Source organism: Crinia signifera, chromosome 3 (assembly GCF_055691185.1).
Source record: "Crinia signifera chromosome 3, ASM5569118v1, whole genome shotgun sequence".
Classification (NCBI taxonomy): Eukaryota; Metazoa; Chordata; class Amphibia; order Anura; family Myobatrachidae; genus Crinia; species Crinia signifera.
The window spans coordinates 172,124,917-172,145,281 of NC_139219.1; the positions used below are offsets into that span (position 1 = coordinate 172,124,917).

General features: G+C 39.5%; 2 protein-coding genes across 7 annotated transcripts in view; one reads left to right on the forward strand and one right to left on the reverse strand.

Moving 5' to 3' along the window:
- Window positions 1-4,928: 4,928 nt before the first annotated feature.
- On the reverse strand, window positions 4,929-20,041 carry PRDM1 (PR/SET domain 1). 3 transcript variants are annotated; one of them, XM_083176959.1, is made up of 7 exons: window positions 19,912-20,041; window positions 15,329-15,577; window positions 12,994-13,113; window positions 10,688-10,937; window positions 7,890-8,992; window positions 7,666-7,794; window positions 4,929-7,484 (listed from the first exon to the last, which is right to left on the reverse strand). In XM_083176959.1, exons 2-7 carry the CDS (start codon window positions 15,509-15,511, stop codon window positions 6,924-6,926), a joined length of 2,346 nt encoding a protein of 781 aa, XP_083033085.1. In that variant the 5' UTR covers window positions 15,512-15,577; window positions 19,912-20,041; the 3' UTR covers window positions 4,929-6,923. The 3 variants fall into 3 exon arrangements, with proteins under 3 accessions (XP_083033085.1, XP_083033082.1, XP_083033084.1); XM_083176956.1 differs by lacking the exon at window positions 19,912-20,041 and adding an exon at window positions 16,701-17,209; XM_083176958.1 differs by lacking the exon at window positions 19,912-20,041 and adding an exon at window positions 15,807-15,945.
- Window positions 16,969-20,365, forward strand: part of LOC146063984 (uncharacterized) — a 66,331-nt gene continuing 62,934 nt past the window's right edge. For 3 of the 4 annotated variants that reach the window (XR_014471727.1, XR_014471728.1, XM_083176960.1), the window contains exons 1-2: window positions 16,969-17,187; window positions 18,664-18,822. The gene's annotated coding sequence lies outside the window, so the exon portion shown is untranslated. The remainder of the gene's footprint in view (window positions 17,188-18,663; window positions 18,823-20,365) is intronic. The other variant, XM_083176961.1, reaches the window with a different exon arrangement.

The following is a 20,365-nucleotide window of genomic DNA, read 5'->3' on the forward strand; positions in this document are numbered from 1 at the left end:
CAGGACAGATATACATCAACAGCAGATTAGATGCAAGGAACAAAATACAATTTCGTATCTGCTGCCAAAAAGACTAGCTGAAGAAAATTTCTATAGAAATAAGATTTCATTTGCTGAACCATAGAGGAAGTGACTAATAGAAACATTGTATACATACCACTCTGATGTATATGATTAGATGTGTAACTATCACATGGTAATAAAGCACCCATTAAATTCACTGTAAATATGATAAACATAAAACTTGAATTAAAAAAATAAGAATGGCTCTTGTTATCACCTTCAGAAACACGGGCAGTGTTTCTACAATGTGTACTTATTTGGATTTTAAATGTTTAACCAATTAGTGATGTTGTTAAAGTTTTAATTTATTCCATTTGTAGTTCTGTTAGCAATGAACCATTTCCCCTTCTTTGGAGTTTTGGCCAATGTGTTTTGGTTTAAAACCGTTGGTAGCTTCTTCAATGCTTCTTAAGACTGACAAAGTGCAGTCTTATGCCTCTCAAAGGCAGTCTCTATGCCTTTGTGATCAGTAGAGACAGGATTATATGCAACATAAAAAGCTTGAAATATGCATGCAAATATGCATGAAAAATACTTAAAATATGCATGAAAAGTGTTAAAATATGCTACATTAAATGAAGAAAAAAAGTACTTTTTAACTTATTTATTTAAAAATCAGCATACAATAGTTGCAAATAAACCTCAAAAATAGGCCCACAGCATCTGCAGATGTCTAGTGCTGTAGGACAGGACTTTTTTTCTTCCTGGCTGCTACAGCAGACTGCAGCATCCAAAGCTGCTCTTGTATCAACTACACGGACCCTCATCTCCAGCGCCGATGGATCAAATGTCAGCATAGCGTGTGAGGGCGGCGCAGTGGAAGGCTTCCTCCCTGCGCCGCATACCCACTGTGACACGGCATTTCCTCCAAGCCGCGTGATGTCACAACCCTTCCGCCCACCTCCTCTGCTGCAGAAGTCTGTCTCTTGGTGTAAAGTCCCAGGCCAGGGGCAGGCAATGGTTCAGGAGCTTCGTAATGGCATCTGCCCTGACTGACTTTTATCAACATGGATTGGCAGCCTAGAGCAGTGTCAGTACATCCAAGGTTCCCCACACTGCGCACATATTGCCGCAGCCTCTACCACTACCTGGCCAGCAGGGAAGAGGACGGGGCCTTAAATATGCACCATCACTAGATTTTAGGTAAAATATGCAATAACCAGTGAGAATGGGCAAAATATGCAAATGCATATGCAAATATGCAAATGCATATAATCCTGTCTCTAGTGATCAGATATTCAGATTACATGATACAGCCCTATTGTAAAAAACATTATCGATTTCGTGTTTATCAAGTACGTTCTAAAAAAATGATGCTTAGAAGCTGATTGGTTGGTATGGACAACTTCCCCACTGCTTGATACAACACCCTTTTGCTATATGTATACCTGTCATTTATCCATAGTGAAGGCAGCCATTTTGCAGGAAAATTTATTTATGATAACAATCATATCATAAGGAGATAAGACATTAGAAGGGCTGCCAATAGCCATGCCTATTATGTCCCAATTGCAGCGTATATCGGCAACTACTAGTTTTGCGGCCTCCAAGCAGGAAATGTTATGATGACACTTCCTGGTTGGAGGCAGGAGGTGTGATGTGGACAAGCAGGGACTACACAGCTGCACAGAGTCCAAGCCCTTTGAGACTGTTACTGTTAGGGGGCATAACCCTATTACTAAGCAATCTGACTAGATCACTTAGAAATTAAGCATGATTCTGTCTGTGTGTATTCCTGAGTGATGGCAATTGCTCAACTGGCAGGCTAGGGAAAATTGCCCCTTGTGTATGGGGCTTTACCTCAAATGGCCATTTTGTTAAAGCCCTTAATTCGATTTAACAAGGTGAATGAAGTTGTTTTGGCTTCCAGTGACAGGTATTTTTATTATTATTTTTATTTATTTATATTTCTTTACTATGGAGAAAATGTGAGCAAGAGGATGATTCAACATAGACATCACAACCCTCCTGAGCTACTCATTAGTTTGCATATATTGGTACTTATGTATTATCTGGGCTGCCGATTTTTTGATTGTATGCCTTAACTTAAGGCATACAATCAGATGCGATGCGATATCGCATCGCATACGACCATATCGCATGCGATGCGATGACCCGATTTTTCCGTAGGATTCAATGTTAAAATGGACTGAGTCCATTTTAACATGGAATTCAATGGGAAAAAGGGGTCCTTTTCATACCCCTACTATCCAAGTGGGCATGGAGTTGGAAATAAACCTGTGGCGAGCGTAGCGAGCCACCGAGCCCGAAGCGTGGCGTCATCGCAGCCCCAGGGCCACTCACAGGATGGAGGGTGAGCCAGTGTGTGACAGCTCTCCGCTGCTTCCCTGCCTGCTGTAGCAGGTAGAGACCACTTGCTGCATGCTGGCACGTGTAGTACCACAGAGTCTGGAGCCATGCAGTTTTGCACTAGCACTGGTCAGTGTATGTCTCATAAGCTACAAATCAGTGCCTGTCAGTCCTCTCCCAGCAGCTACTGTGTGTCCAGCGTTCTTATTAGCCATACAGTGGGGCTTTTCCTACAGGACACCAAGTAGTCTGCATTAAGTGACTAGAACATATTCTATTACATTCAAGTGTTTTCCTAGTTCCATAGAATCTTGTTCAACAGTAAATATATCTAAATGTTTGTACTATAGCAGGGGTTCCCAATCTTTTTTGAATCGCGGCACCCTTTGAGTATCAGAATTTTTCCAGGGCACCCCTAGGCCCCCTAAAAATACAGTAGATTGTGTTTGTATGGGATTCTTCGGTTCCATTATGTGGTAAAAGGCAGGATTTGCTTCTGTTTGTACATATTTTATGATTGGCAGCCACCAGCACTGGTTTTGTCCATAAATAATTGATCATGAATCATTTAAATTGGTCCTGGATGACCAACCCAAGGCACCCCTGGAAGTGTCCCAAGGCACCCCAGGGAGCCACGGCACACAGTTTGGGAACCACTGCACTATAGGATTAACTGATAAAATGGATTTCATTGGCGATATAAAACCTGGTCTTTGCACTGTACCAACAGAATATCTTCTAAATATTGCTATATAATCTACAGACCTGGGGCATCACAGAATCTCCCCCCAAAATAATTGTACTCCCCCCCCCCTTCCCTAGCCAACCACTACTGCCCCCACATACTCATTAACCAAGATGCTGGATGCACACATGATGACAGCATGGGCAGGCTGTGTTAGCAGGGTACTGCTAAAGGGGCAGGGTGCATTTTGCCCTTTAAACATTGGGAACAGGACAGTGTCATGCTAAAATAGCCTAGCGTGAACACATTTTGGAGGTGGTGGTGGGGGAGGGGGGGGGGGCGTTGGGCTAACAGTTTGCCTAGGGTGCCGGGAAACCTTGCACCGGCCCTGGCCAGAGTTCCCACTTTTTTGTTACTGGATTTAAATTAGTAAACAAATTGAGCTTGGATAAGGCTGGGATTGCAGAAAACGAGAGTGATTTCTCAGGATATCTGGACTTTTAGCCTTTTTGTTGGCCTTTGAAATAACAGCTTGTTGTACAGTATTACAGCCATGGCATTGAATGGAAAATAATAGGGCTGATGTATTTACTGTATTTACCAATACTGGAAACAATCATTTGTTTTTAGCAATTTTTCATGGAATTATGCCAATTACTGTTATTTAAAAGAAACAAAGTGTTCTAAAGTGATTAATCAGAAACCTACATTTATGGAAGGGCATGGAGAAGGCACGATAAGGCAGGTTGAATTATTCTGACTGAAAAGCTGACTGTTGTATAAAATAAATATTAATAGATTTCAAAATAAGATGGGGCATATTATCAGATTATGGTGAAAAGGGGGTGTTGCTAATAGCAACTTATTTTCTTCAACAGTGCAGTTTTGAAAATGAAAGGAAACATTTGTTTGGTTGCTTTGGGCATGCTCCCAATGAATGTATATGATCTATAACTTAGTTATTTGTGTAATTTGGCTGTCTGAGAGGTCTTATTTCAAGACAACCGTGTTCTAGTATTTTATGTTAATTATGCCACTGCTGGCACAATTTCATTGGATACAATTACTACATTTTGTTTCAAACACATAACTCCCATTTGTGCAGATATAGTAGGTAAAATATACAGTATTATTTTGCTTTACAGAACATAAGTGTAAGTGAAAAAAAAAAAAAACCAGCACAAAAATATGGTATCTTATTCTGCCGATCTGGCTCAAAGATTGGAAGCATACATTTCTTTGTCCAAGGCAGGCTAATGGAAATGAGACCTAAAAAGTGATACACCAGATCTTCTTAGAGAACCTGCTTTGCTACATGGGCGTGTATAGTACTGCAGACTATTGTCTCATACTCCAAGGCATCCCTGAGGTAAAAAAGAACCAGTGGAACATACGGGGAGCAGATGGTCCATTGCACTCCAGTAGAATGCTTCTAAAGAGGTTTCTGTGATGTGGATCGGCCTGTTTCTTCACAGATGTCCTCATAATATTTCAAAATTCATATTTGTACCACTGCCTTTGTACTTACACGCACCTCTCACATGTATTCAATGTTTTACAACATCGCTTTTAGGGAGGCCCTTAACATGGCACGCTACACAACCAAGTGCTACAGTATACAGAGAACTGTCTCGCTCTCTTTTAAATCCAGCTGTGTTGTATTGATATTTCCAGCAAGATTTTGTACATTTGAATGATAATTCAGTAATAAAAGGACAAGCAATTTAACCTCTTGTAGAAGAAATAAGACAAAAAAAGCAGGACTTCAGTATAAAGAAATGCACATTTAGATTTAATTTACATATTTTGACAATTTGCACATAAATAACAATGTAAACCATTATGTAAACATAAGAAATTTGTTGTTCTATCAAAGTAAAAAGCCTGTTAAACTTTGGTCAGATTTTATTCTTATAAAAAAAAAAAAACACTTTAGAGAAACCACTGTTTGCTACATCCACATGTATTAAAGAAACTAAGAAAACAAGTAACGCATTTAAAAAAAAAAGTCATACATTAAAAAGTCTTTGAAGTGAATACAGAAAAGCACTACTGGCAACAAGTAAGGAAAGTGTATGCCCACCGACAGTAGTGATACTTTGGTATATATTACATTAATACTTTAATTGTTGCTACATTAGTACAGATCACTGCTTCTACACAGCGTGCCAAGTAATGACCTTCTAAAGCTGTCTTTTTGGTACCTTTCCTAGATAGTTTGACATTGCTTTAGCCGATGGCTATTTTATTCTTTTGGAAACATTACAATGCCAGAAATGATCAGTGCTACTGGTTTGTGTACATCTTAGGTTTAAGCATTTCAAAAGTGTGCTATGCTATATTTGGTAGATAATATACAAGGCTGAATCAGGTTTGTGACACAACACAAAATCACCAGCAGGGGGAACTCCAGCAGCATTGGTCAAATAGGTTTGCTTTAAAACCCTTTATGTGGGGTAGTTGCTTAGCTGAAATGCCTGCATGGTTCAGAAGCAGGCCTATTGCTAGTTAACTTTCTGAAGAAATAAACTAGGCCTGGGGACATAACCCAATATACAAGGCTGCCAATGTAATATCTTTGGAGTTAGAAAGCAAAGCAACAGTAGAAGAGTAAGCGCAGTTATACACTGCTTATATTTGGTATCTCCTTTGAAGTCACAAAGCTTTTGGTTGAACCAGCTATTATTCTGCACCACTGGACACAAGCAATGAGGTAAAAAATTGTTGAACAACTTTGCAATGCCCTTTTCATTTAAATTAACCACAACAAATAAATGTACAAGACACAAAATACTGAAGGAAATGACTCACAGAAAAAATAATGAGATGGGCACCAGTAACAATTTAAAAAAAAAAAAACGTATTACCCGTGTCTACTACTGGACCAAGAGGATATAACCAATCCTTAACAAAAAGTTTGTTTTTAGTTTTTTTTTTCCTGGAGAGGCTTTGTATAAACATAAAAATATATTTCCTTACTTTTTATTAAATATTTGCATTTAAATATTAAAATCCCATTTTCAGGATGTGGGAAATGGTGTTGAACTTCATACATAAACAGTTTCACTTATTTTTGCTTGTTTAAATATCTGTGAGGGGAGATTTTCTGTATGACGGATATGAAATACAGAGAGAGAAGTAGCGGGAAATGTTCACCACAACATTTCATATGCAGTTTTTTTGATACGCTGTGAGCATTTCTGTTTGTTAAAGCCCCATGGAAGACTGGGTGCTAATGAAGATGAACAAACAAAATATTATGAACCTGTAAGGAAATAGACAAAAAAACTAACATTTACAAAACCACTGTCCAGCTTTGGTAACAAAATATTGTTCATTGGTATGGAGATTCTGGACGTACAACAATGTGAAGATTTGCTTTCCTTAAAAGTAATTTCAAAATCTGTAGAAAGTATCTAGACATCAATGGCGCCCCCCCCCCCCCCCCCAAAATAAAAATAAACCATAAAAAAAACCTTTGCTTAATATATTTTGGATTACAATTTCTTTCGTCATTGTAAATATTTTCAAATTATTGCTTTTGTAATGATAAATTGCATAATAAATTATGAAGTACTTTTCAATGACAAATAATTAGATACAATGATTGTCTTTCAATAATAATAATAATAATTATAATAATAATATTAACAATAATATTAAGTGAGTAGGCAATACCCATATCCCTGCCTCTTTCCATGCCCTGAGAATACATTTATCTCGGAGTTCCTTCTTGGAATAAGGAGTTGGTCTTCTGGGAGACTTCAACCATTCACAAGCCAAAAATACGTTGCAGCACTTTCCTTTGTACAAAGACTTGCTGCAGGCACCCCAACTTTCCATAAATAACACTTTTCCTTTAGTCTTAGGAGTCCATTTGGTCAATGGATTCTTGCTTGACCTTAACAGGTAACAGAGGTAGTGGGGAGCCATGAGGCAACTTTATGACAGAGTCAGATTGTTCATAAAAGTTGCACCCAGGTGTAATTATTCCACTTCCCATACTCCTTGATACAGAGACTTTCATACTGGCACCTTCTATTTCTCTTCGCAGGAGAGTCATTATTTCTTTCTCCACTGCTGGTGACATGTCACTGTCCTCTAATCTGTCTGCACTGTCACTGATGTCAAACTTCTCAATCTCCTCATTGATCACACTCAGGTCTTCCCTAGTGAGACCAGGTCTTGGAGACACAGGACAGTTTCCCTTCATGTGGACGTGGAGGCTGCACAAATGGATGTAGCTCTTGTGGCAGTGAACACATTTGTGTGGATGTTCCCTTGTGTGAAGACGTTTGTGAAGTTTGAGATGAACAAACTGTGTGAACTTTGCTGGGCACAGCTTGCACTGGTAAGGTTTCTCTCCAGAGTGCAGCCGTAGGTGAGTCTTTAGATTGCTTGTGCTGCTGAACCGTTTATGACATACCTAAAATAGAGAATAAATGTCAAACAACTTTGAATCACTAAGATTTATTGCATACTAGATTAAGTACTTTTCAGTTATGATTACTTCTTTAATATTAATATTCAGCTAGTAGGTAGGGGGTATACAGTGTTATATATATATATATATATATATATATATATATATATAGTATGATACATACCTGACATTCATGAGGCTTCTCCCCTGTGTGTACCAAAAAGTGCTTCTGTAGATGTGCCAGCTGCGTGAATCCCTTATTGCAAGTCTGACATTTGAACGGTCGTTCACCACTGTGTACCCGGAGATGCACCTGTAAGGTAATAATAATATATATATATATTATAAGAGTCCATGAGACATCAGCTTAGCTATGAATAATGATGTTTATTTGCCCTGTAGGTTTACCTTAAGATTTGAGAGCTGTCCAAATGTCTTTGAGCAAATATTACACTCATACTTGATTTTCCCATTCTGTTTTTTAAGTGGGTATGGGAGAGTCTTATAACCAGTCATGTTCCTTTTGCTTTTGATCAAATTAATGGCTTCATCCCGGTTTGTGGTCATCACTGCTGAGGTAGGTTTAGGTTGCATTACATGCTCGGAATTTGCTGCTGTGCCAGCAGTAGGTGATCCGCTTGTTGGACTGATTTGCTTGTCTTTCATACTAGCAGCAGCGCCTGTGATGGAGAAGGCACTATTGGGTGCAGGAATGAGAAAGTCTCGAGGTTGGTCAGGTTGCATCAGCCTGCGTCCCCCTTCATGAGGGAGGGAACCTGGAAGGGCTGCAGGATTGAGCATGTGATGTGAAAGGCTTCCACCTCCAAGCACGCCGCTGTAAAATGGATACACTCTTGGGAAAATACTGAAATTATTCATGGCGTTTATATTGTTCAGAGTGTTAAGGCTATTGCAGCCAATGCCATAAGGTGGTAACAGAAACTTTGGATATGAAGAGTGATAGGAAGATAAAAATGTTGGTGGTAGGTGACTGGCTGGGGGTGCATAACCGGGGAAGGATGCCAGTCCTTCAGTGCTGTATGGTCTGTTAAGAAAGGGATACATTTCTCGATTGTCCTGAGATGAATGGCGTGGTGAAACTCCAGATCCTGGACTACTGTGTGGACTTGAGCTTTTAAAACTTTGGTCTGGGCTACTTCTTGCTGAAGGACTTGGTGGTGTAGATGGCTGTATTGGTGAATGCATCATATAATTTGGTCTCTCCATGCCATACCCCACAGAGGCCTTTAAGTAATCTTCATGAATTTGGGAACGGAAAGGATACACAACCCTTGGGAAGAAAGGCCTTTCAGGGCTACAGTTTTTAAGCAGGTCTGTGGTTTCTTTTTCAATGGGGACAACATCCATATTGTTCAATAGTACCTCTTTGGGCTTTGAATGATTTGTGTTTTTGAGGATCTCTTTCACACTGTGCTCTTTTTTGGGTGTACTTTTTTGATAGGTCATCTCTTTCCGTGCCATCTGCTCCTCAGTAATGATCAGACTTTGTTCTATAATAGAATAATATTTTAAAGTTTACATTTATCCTGTGCACCAGCCAAATGAACAATAATAGAAAGTCTCAATAAATACAAATCTAATGCAGAAATAAGTTACCCTTCATCAAATTTAACAGATAAATGTGCATAATGTTGCATCAGGCAACACTGACTATATTTATGCGCACATCTATGCTGCCTGTAGGTGGTATGATCTCATACAAAAGTTCAGTAATTCTTAGCATTTCACTAATTTCACATAAAAATAAATATCAACAGGAATTGTTCATTTTTGTATGCAAACAGAATTGGCATTATTCTCTGTAATCTTTTGATAGAACCTCAATAAAGAATGGTAACATTACACTGGTGTTGATCTGACAGGCAAAGGGCCAGTGGAGACACCCAGCCAATAAGAAACTACCTGTTATTTTTCAAACCCAGCCTGTAACATGGCAGCTAGGAGCTGATTGGCTGGTTGTTTATTAATCTTCATTTTATCGCTTTTTGAAGCGTGATACATCTGGCCCTGATTGAGAGCATTTAGAAGAGGTAGACTATTAACCACTAGTTTCACAGATTTATCACTTGGCACAACTGACTGGAAATTCAGAGGAGTTTTTCAAACAAAGGGGCATAAGAAACAGACAACCTTTACAAGTAAATAGTTCAGTTGTAATAATTTTAATATTGCTAGACTATAAGCATTAATTAGGATGTGCAATACTGAACAATAAGACCATAAAGGAGATTTGAGGTCTGAATGAAAGGTTGCTGCTACTATAAGGAGACTTGATTAAAACTCTTATATCTCTACTTCTAGGCAACAATTGTAGGCAAACCAGTGCATTTCATATTGTTCAAATCTACTGCTGTAACCGCTTCACATATTACAGGCAAGTTTGAATACAGACATCATAGCATTTAGTTTTAAGTAAGCCACATAAGTGAAAGTTAAATAAAAAGACCAGAAGCTGACAGTAAACGTGAGATGGAGAGATATGTCTTGTAGGGCAAGAGATGTAGTTGGTTTCCCCTTATTATAGGAAATGAAGAACAAATTCTGTAGAAATTGCGTAAAGATAAAAAAAAAAGCACACACACATTGGTTTGTGTGGTGTCTGTGACCATGAGAAAAAAAAAATCTAACTTTCCTTTCAACTTTGTAATAAGTTATTTAAGATATGTACATTCCTGCCTATATTTTAAATGGCAATAACCCAAATACATGTTCATTCCTAATTATATTTTTTAAAGTCAGCACATCACTGACAGTTACACTTTATATTTATCTAGCTAAGCCTGCTCAAAGTAAAAGCTTCGAAAGCTAGTCTGCTACCTTCTGTGTTTGTGCATGTGTTAGAAAGAGATAAAGAGATGTAGTTTTACAGTCTCCCAGCAGAAGGCAGAGTTTCGGAGACTCATAGACACTACATACATATATATATATATATATATATATTTGTTCACGAAGGAAAAGCTAGTAGACAGAGGGGACTTAAAAAAACAGCTGAAGGCCTAGAAGTTGTGTCTACAACAGATCATTTGGAGGAAGATTTCTGAATAGAAACACACGTCACCCTGTTACCTGTCAGAAACTGTTTTGATGTTGCACCCATTTAATGATAGGTTTTATTAATAGATCACACAGGCAGTGCATGCAACATTCCAAGCATTCCCTGCCATTTACACTTTTAATCTACTTACTAAGATTCATCACCAGCTCCCCGGAGGAAGGATAGTCAAGTCTGTCTGCAAAGTCCCGGCAGTACCACACAAGCAGCTCCTGACTGGCTGGGATAGGTTTGATGGTGTAGAAATAGATATTCATACCATTCTGGCAGGCTGCCAGATTCTGCTCTTGAATGGAATGTGCAGGATTCACATAGCGCATCCAGTTACACTTTTCTTCATTAAAACCATCAATAAAGTGGTTAAATTCTCCATTGGAATATATCTGTAAAGTTAAAAGGAATCCATTAGAAGACAATTGGGGGGGGGAAAAAAAAAAAGGACCAAGCTATCTTCTGAGACAGGCAGATTGTCATTAACACAATGACCACCAAACGGAAGTATAAAGTGATGAAAGAATTGTGAAAGTCACAAAGTGACAGTTTTTCTTCTTGTATTGAGTACACTACTTCACTCAAATGATCAAATTCACACAGGAAGACATGTTCAGCAGTAACGTCCTCATAATTCCTACGCTGCGCTATAAACACCACTCCTTCCTTTAATAGGCCTGATGATTTAATCATACCAACTTTATCGGTTATTACACACATGCATTAAAAATATACTGAGTCAATTGCGGCTCATTAACAATACGTCAACATAAACAGGCTTTTGCACTTGCAGAATCTCCTCCGCCTCCCAATATTATTTTTTTCCCCTCACGCAGGACTAAGGTAACACTTAGTCATATAAATACTTGGAATGCAGTCGCTTTGTCAGAACACTGGGTGGAGCAAAGGTGAAAATTCACCTGCCAAAACAATGGGCTGAACAGAAACATGGCCAGCTATGCCATTCATTCTTAGCCAATACACTCACTATTCCCCTTGCAAGGACAAGCACAGTCTTGTGTTTTTTTGCTTAATGCTCTTACAAAAAACAAAACTCCCTTGCCTTCGTAATCCGTGTGTTAAAAATAAAAACACAATGGAAAGTTAAGACAGTGTATATTTAGACTAAAAATGCCACGAGACAAAACTTTACACGCTTCTTTTAACATGTTCTCCTTTTGAAAGTGAGCCTACAGGAAAGACTGCTGTTTAAAAACACAATGCTTTCTCTGCTGGCCAGTGGCTCTCAAAGAGCTTCTTTTTCGGACACGATGAGGATGTCAGTTTCTCAATCCCCTTCAGGGCTTGTCTGGTATTCTCAAATATTCCGAAACTCTGGGATGATAATGTGGTCTATAAAAATGGAGTACTGCAGTAAGACTTATGTAATAGTCTATGAGATTTAGGGATGGTCTCGATTATGACCAGTCTGGCTATATTTTTAAAGACAGCGGTTATTTAAGTGGCACAACCAAGTTGGTTTTGATTTTTCAAATGATTGGCGTTTTGAAGCATATACACAGACTTGCTAGAATAGGGCATGAGTGCTACAGAGGTTGCACAAACTCACTATGTACTTTACGTAAATAAAGCGTTGGTTCCAGATGCACATCAAACAAGATTAAACCAACTTTTAATGACAAATAATTACAGCAGTTTCTGTAAAATTAAAGTATGTGTTTATATGAGGAGGGGGGGGGGGGGTAGTATCAACCATCTGTGTGATCAGTATTGTGGTACCTGTGCCATGGTGCTGTGTGACCAACAGGCTTAGAGAAATCTAGTGGCATGGAAGCAATAAGCTCCCAATTTTACTCTACACCAGATTCAGAAACTAGGGGTGATTGGCTACTTGTGGTTTTTATTCACTGGAATTACGGTTCGCATTTGTAAGTGTTAACTCAAAAAAGGCAGCAGCGTGAGATGACAGGATTACAGAGAAAGAAACTACACAAAACCATACTATTTCCATATGCTACAAAGTACAGAGAAGGTGCTGACTCACAGTACACTTACAAGAAATAATGTCACATTTGGGGTTTACTCAACCCCAAACATCCTCCCTTTCTGTACATGAGTAGAAGGGAACCTTGCTTTCCTAGCAGTCATTTCTATTACAGCCATCAAAGTCAGGATGTGGATTATATCATATGGGAAGTGATTTGCTATCATTTCCTCTAATGTTTTATTACAGGCAGCTAGTGAAGACTGGAAGTACTGTTTTGTTTTTTTTCCTCCTCAATGATTTATAATGATAAAGAAATATATGGATAACTACAGCCTTAAAGCACCTATTATAAAATGTCTATAAGTGTCCGTACAACAATGCTGCCAGAAAATCATAATCTGTGTTCATGTAATAAATAGAAACATTTGCTCAATTAACAGAACACATACACATAGCAACACATAGCAGAAAGTAAAAGTATAAAACGCTTAGCAACTCACCCGCCAAAAGTATTTCCTATTGGCATTTTTGGGAACAGTGTCATTTGTATATATCTCCCCAACAAATGGTCCAAAGCGAGTTCCTTTTGGGATATACTCTTTGCTCATGACACCAATCACCTATTATAAAAAAAGAAAAAACAGTGGTGATATATTTAGCATCAGTAATAACAGAACAGACGATGGCACATGAGACAAAAAAAAATTGAAATATTAAAAACCAAGATTAGTAAACTGTTTAGGGAGTAAAATATGGAACAATATAGGTTTTTCAAAATAACTAGAATTGGCCAAAAGTAAATAAAAAGATATACCTTGTTGTTCTGGATCACTTATATGAACTTCCAATTATTGGAAATAAAGTTCTATGTGTTCTAGTGTAATCAGTATCATTTAATCAAACAGTAGAAATTGTGTTACTATTGATCACAGACATCAAATGCCTATCACAACAATATATATGTGTCAATATGTATATTCTCTGATAAATAATGTCAGTTCTTTAACACTGCAGATGTTAAGCCATCCCTCAGCTGCCATGAACAGCAGGGTTTCAGCTACCCCACAAACACTTTCATGCCAGGCATGTTCAGTAGTCTAGATTAGCACAGTGCATTGGTAACAAGTTCTTGAAAACCCCCTTACTTGAAAGAGTAAAGTGAAAAACATCTGGTGCTTAGGTTTCAGTGACACAGCACTGCTCAAATGACTGGATTTGATACCTCAGTTTACATATGTGAAATGAACTTCTCAACTGCTATGTGAAAAGCAGGACAGCACACTTTGTACATACATCAAGAAAAGTAGATCATATGAATTTTGATGGCCACTGGTCCGCAATAGAGAATATAGGCCAACTTGCAATAACAGTCATATTTGCTAAAAGTCTATTGAAAGATTAAAGCTCGACCTGACTGTTATGAAAACACAATCATTCTGTGTCATGTTCTCTACTTCGCATTTATCTGTCAAGTGCTTAAAAATTCATTACAACACTCCTAATCTAAACTAGGATGAAACTGCCACTGGAACTGGCCCAGAGGTCCTAATGATTCATTGCCGGAGCAAGGCCTTTACTGTAAACACTTCAGGAGAGAAGGCAGAGGGCTTTTAGCAAGTCCATACTTAATCTCCCACCTCCTAGCCTACTCCATTCCTTTACAAGCACCAGTGACCTCTCTACTAATTTTTTTTTTTGAAAATCTGTCATTATTCTGGTCCATGGAGTGCTGCCTGACAACCAGCAGCAGAGCAGACAAGAAACAGTGACCCATCTTCCACTAACAAACTTGCAAAAGCACACAAAACCTCCGCAAGTAAGAGCTGACCTGTCCAAGGCCTATGGACCTCATACAGTGATCAATTTTTTTTCTATGGCCCCACACATCACTATCTATGGACATTCATTTACTAGCAGCACACATTTACATGTGAGTGAGGTTATATATATGTGGTTGCTGCTGTAATTTTCTGTCAAAAAGTCATTTGCTGAAGATTACGGATATTTGGGGCCAATTCAAAAAGATGTTTTTGGAAATGTGCCAAATCTGCTGTATGCTCGATTACCATGAATGATTTTAATGATGCCACTCTATACATATCTAGGAGAAGTGCTTTGGCAATTTATTTTTCCTTCTAAGCTAAATATGGAACTGTAATACTCTAAATACGCCTTTAGTAAAAAAAAAAGCCATCATGTTATGACTATGCCTTCATTAGGACTGTTACATTACTTACAGGAAAACAGTTTAAGAAGTTGCTCTGCTGGAAATCTGTGGAATGCAGTAGCACAAAGGAAGGTCTCTGAGATTACAATCCAGGTGATCATTTCAGTAATACACCTAACTATAATTGCCAAATAAAAATGTAAACAGCCCGTTGCTCACTTCACTGCCCTTATAAAAACAAAAACTTTCAAGAATGTACCCACTCACAAATAGATACTTCTCAGTCTGCTGAGAAATTAAAAAACATAGCAAAACGCTACAGACAATGCAGACAGGCAGCCCGCTATGGAATCAGACGAGACTGCTTCACAACCTTAAGTGACTCCAAGAAATACTTTCGCGTCCTAGGCTTATAACTTCCTCTGTGTCTAACCTAAAAAGTTGCTCTAAACTCTCTATGCCTTTCTCCATCAACTTGCAGAAGCTTCACATACTGTGACAATAGGTATCAAATGACAATGAGCCTCTTAATTCATAGATAAACATAACAAAAAAACAAAACACACTGAAATATACATATTTTATCATTTCACAGCAACTACTCTTTTTCCAGGCAGCAATTGTTTAAATTGAGTCTTGTTTAAGCATTTAATTTCAAATATACTAACCTCTTTGGAGCCTGGTGCATATTTAAAGAGCAAGTTCCTGGGCAATGAAGCTTGAGCTTGCACAACATTACTTTCATCCGAGCTGCTGTCCCAGGGATGATCCTTCACTATGTATGTACACTTCGCCTCAAACTCAGCCTCCGGCCACAGCGTCATATCAACTCCTTCCATGTCCATTTTCATGGTCTGTTATGTCCCCTCTGGATGGGGAGATTCAAAATCTGTAATTGTTCTTTTCTGTGTGGCAGCCTGGAATATGGTGAGAGGTGGGAGAAAGGAAAGACAGAACTAAGTTCTCGCAGCTCTTCAATGATGTGATATTTAGTCAATTACTCATCTAAATAATTTAAATAAAAAAAAGTCCATGTACAGTACAGCCAGAAACTAGATATTAATAGACTGTTTATTTTAATATTACAAGTTTCAAGTAATCATACAATAAGGACATCTATTAAAACAGTTATCGAGTATCACCTACCTGTGCAAATGCTATCAATTAGGTAATGACCAAATGGCTAGTTGCATGTTCTAGACTACATGTAAGCATGCTTAGTGTAGTAACTGTAGCTTACTCTGTCCCCTTGGAAGCACTGCCTTGGAAAGTGTCACAAACAAGGAAAGGAAGGGGAAGAAGCTGTTGTCTACATCTGAATGAATCTAAAAATGGAACTAGCATGCTACAAGGAGCGGAACTCAGCCTGACTCTTCCGAATGGGGAAGCCTGAACTTTCCCACCAGCTTCCAGCTGACAAACAACTTTCAAAACAACCTAACCCCTCTGACGTCTTTTTTTTTCATCCTGTCCAAGTTAAAGAAAATGTAAGAAAAAAAACTTCAAAAACTTTTACATCCTGCCAGCATCCCTTACAGCAACAACATCTTCTAGACTACTGGGAGGGGGTCTTGTTAACCCTTACAGTGTCAGACCTTTGTCACAATACCTAGGCAATATTGAAGCATACTCCTCGCTGTAGTCACGTACAGTAGGATGTCAGATATTCCTGGAGAGTCAGGCTAATTCCAGTGCACAAACTGTGTATTTCCTCTGAAGCAGATGCAACTCCCATCTGTGTGTTTCGAGTGACAGCGTTTTCTAGTAAGCCCCCAGAATCATAATATACAGCTTATCCAACTACAGGAAGACCAGCTCAATATAAGGTACATATAGTAATTAAACAAAAAATTATAGAAGGGTGGTGGGGGGCAACTTTATATAGAAATAAGTTTCCCAGTTATTGCACAATTATATGCAGCATAGAATCAAATATGTTGATAAAGCAAAGCATAAGATCCAATAAGATGGTCATAGTGTGAATATTGATTACTAAGACCTGACAAAGGTGCTGATAGATGATAGAAAGAGGAGTCTCACCAGGGCGGATTCCACACACTTTTCCAAATAGGAAATCCACATTGGAGTTGTTCTTTCAGTAGACAGACAGCGGACGCTTCCTTCCCACCCTGATACAGGAGGTCAGACCCCCGGGCTCTGCTCTAGTGCGCTGCAGGCAGACAGGTGCTACGTGCGCTGCTCTCACCGCTCTGCAGCTCTGAAGGAGGACGGCGCATCCCTGCTCTGCTCATGTCAGTGGTGATAACCCCGCACACACACACACGGGCACACACACACAGGCTGAGCGGCGGCTGCTGACTGGCTCCTCTCTCTCTTCCTGTATTACTACTAGTCCGGGGATCGTACATCGCTGCTAACACGTGCGGGCGGGGCCACGCAGCATGCTGTACCTGGAGAGCTCTGCCAATCGGCTCAGCCGCTATCACCTCGGGGAGGAGGAGGAGGAGGAGGGGGGGAGCTGCTGCTGCTGCTACAGCCGCCCGCCACCAGATACGGACCGGGGCAGGTACATCACCTCGCCTCACACCTCTCTCTCATTACATGACGTCTCTCTGAGTAACCGGGACGGCGCGTTACTGAGCCAGGACTTATATCTATTACACCAGCACGACCCCAGGCCCAGCTGCTGCTCACCAACAGGCGCACACATTACTGTATGAGACGCGTCCCGCCTGCCGCGCTGCGGGGGAGGAGGGGGCAGCAAGGGGTTAATCCGGTGCACAGCGCAGGCGGAAGGTGGCCCCAGCCAGCCACACAGAGCAACACTCACGTACAGAGCACCGGCAGCACACAGAGAGGGTGCATGCGGGGTGGCAATGGGGTGACACATGGTGAGAGTAGGACAGGACTGGTTTCTTATGCTAAACTCCATGTTCCATGTAGGGTACATTTCCACTTGCTCCTCACCTGTGCATATATACTCATACTCTCACTTATGCTGTCTAAATGCTTCAGGCAACAACTGGTATCTGTATTCCTCTAAGTGATTGGAAGGTCGTGGCTGTACTTTTTACTCAGTTTCCCCCTCCTTGTGTTCCCAAAAACCTCAAGTATTTCATGAATCAGCAGTTCTCATGAAGTGTCTCATTCTACTTTCAGATCTGCATCAAGTTGTGACTGGCAATAGAGGCTGATTTGAGAAATCCCCATTGCACACCTCCCAACATCACCCTCTCCGAAGGGACACAATGCTCGGCTCCTGAACTTTCCTCTTAATGTATGATTGCTATCACCTGTGGGGAGCTAGGTAATTGATAAGAAAGGTGTTTCAACACAGGTGATGGCAATCCTACATTAAGAGGGAATTGCAGGAGCAGAGCAATGTGTCCCTCCTGGAGAGGGTAATGTTGGGAGGTATGGCATTGCAGTAACCCCTGTCATGCTAGGTGTGATTTGTGTGTAGACCATATACACAACATGAAAAGGAATCAATGAGAACTCACACGGCTAATATTTTCCCAACGTTCAATTCATAGTTAGCACCTTATCCATTTCTAAACATTGCAGTGTTTACTGTGCAAAACATAGGGAAACATACTCTTTAAAACTGTGTCCTATCTCTGCCACTATCAAACAACCTATTGTTTCCTGATGGGCTCATTGAGGAAGGTGGAGTAATACGGTTAATGTTCAATAGGTATCTCTCAATCCCCTCAAGGAATACAGTTGCTGACAGAGGGGTAACACTGAGCGCTCTTCTAACTTCCTCTGTAAATGTAAGGCAGAAAAGAAAGGCACACTGAGGCAGTATAGTGTCTGTTTTAACTACAAGCAACTCTTCTTAAAGAAAGACATTGTTCTTAGAAGAGATAATCCTACAATGGAGAGTCCATTAGAGGTATTAGGAGGCTGGCAACAGCCGTGATCTGCAAGAAGGGCCCTGTCCTGACAATAGACAATTAATGCTGATAAATCTGCACTACTTGTTGCTGGTCTAATTCCTCATAATTGTGTGCTGCTTGTCTTGCCTCCTGCCACACAGGGATGATGCGTGTTTCGTATAATCTCTCAGAGTACCTGACCTACTTCCTGGCACGGTCTTTTCAGGACCAGTCTCCTGCCCCATCTGGACCTGTGCCTGCCTCCTACCAACCCCCTCACTTCAGAGTCTATCGCCACATACAAAACAGCCAGCAGTGAGGTGAGACCCTCCAGATCAATACCCTGCACCACCAGACAATACTGTACACTAATCTGCAATAACAGCTAATCATGCTCAATTTGGCTCACCAGTGATTAAACTGTACTTTTCATTACACTCAGAGAATAAGACAGATGCACGCTGACAAGATGAAGAATTGGTTGCCAAATTTACAAAATGTTGACAGAAAGAATCATATCATTCAACCTATTTAAAAAAACAAACCAATTTTTGTCCCAGGTTTTATAAACTGCAACAAAGATAATCAAAACATAAAATAACTTGACAACAGGAGAATATATATATATATATATATATATATATATATATATATATATATATATATATATATATACATATACACACACACATACACACACACACACACGGCAGCAACTAACTTTTTTTTTTGTGGCAACATTTCGAATACCACGTGCAGTTGGACTTCAGCAATGATGTATGATGGTATATGTCTAACACAATGATTATCCAAGTCTATAAGAGATGCATTCTGTATAAAGTTTCCAAGCAGTATATCACATCAATCATTGCCACACAGTGTTAATGTGTCTCAGAAAACTCACTTTTTCATGATAAAGCAGAAACCAGCAACACCCAGCAGAAGGTTTACTGATAAAACAGTGTCAAATCAAAACCATTTGTCAAGTAAAAGGGTCCAAGCTAAAACAGGGGTCCCAGGAAGCAGATCTATCTAGTATAGTACATTAACTAGTCTAAATAACACACACAAATAAACATTGCTGCTTAACAGTATCTCCAGTAAACAAAGAAAATCAGCAGGAGCCCAACACCTTTCCCACTGTATGTAGCAAATCACCTTTAACTGGTTTAATTATAGAAGTCAACTCAGTTTTATCCAAAGCAACATACTGTACACCTAGCAGTGATCCTGATACAAATATTCCCATATATTTATTTTATTATTACAGGCAACACACAAACATGACTTGCAGATTGACATTCAATAGTAACTCTAAAAAAATAAGCCAGGAATTCCATCTCCAAAACTGAATACATCATATAAAATAAAAATAATCCATGTCTAAAAAAGAGAATGTTATTTTGTACCTTGTGGTATTTCCATACAGCAGGTATTCTTCAGTCTGGAGTAAGTGCATTCCAGTTTTAGTCCATGTGTAACATCTGTGACTAACTCGCACGCATTCACTGTCTGTATACACACTCTCACTGGCTCTTTAAATCTAGCCGTCTTCCAGACTGCTTCAAGGATTTTAAAGTTTTCCCTTACTACATGCTTACCCCTCCCCTTCCATCAGCTCCTCCCCCCATTTATAATTAGGCTTAACAAGAGCAATTAACAAAACAAACTCTTTTTGGCCAGGCTGATAATTCCGATTGCCAAATTGTTTTAAGATGTGCAAGACAGTTTGCTTAGGCTGAGTGAAATCAGGAAGAATAGAATAGAAAAGAAAGAAAATAAAACGACACAATAGCAGCCTGGCTTCGTTTCTGAATAAGCACATGAATTGTTTCATAGGGCAGATCCATTCACCTCCACATG

What these genes read in the sequence shown, in the direction of transcription:
- PRDM1 (XM_083176959.1), bottom strand. Translation starts at nt 15,511, where the DNA reads ATGAAAATGGACATGGAAGGAGTTGATATGACGCTGTGGCCGGAGGCT. An exon ending in ATGCACCAGGCTCCAAAGAG is followed by an intron (nt 13,114 to 15,328) that starts GTTAGTATATTT and finishes TTTTTATAATAG; the next exon opens with GTGATTGGTGTCATGAGCAA. An exon ending in ATAGGAAATACTTTTGGCGG is followed by an intron (nt 10,938 to 12,993) that starts GTGAGTTGCTAA and finishes TTAACTTTACAG; the next exon opens with ATATATTCCAATGGAGAATT.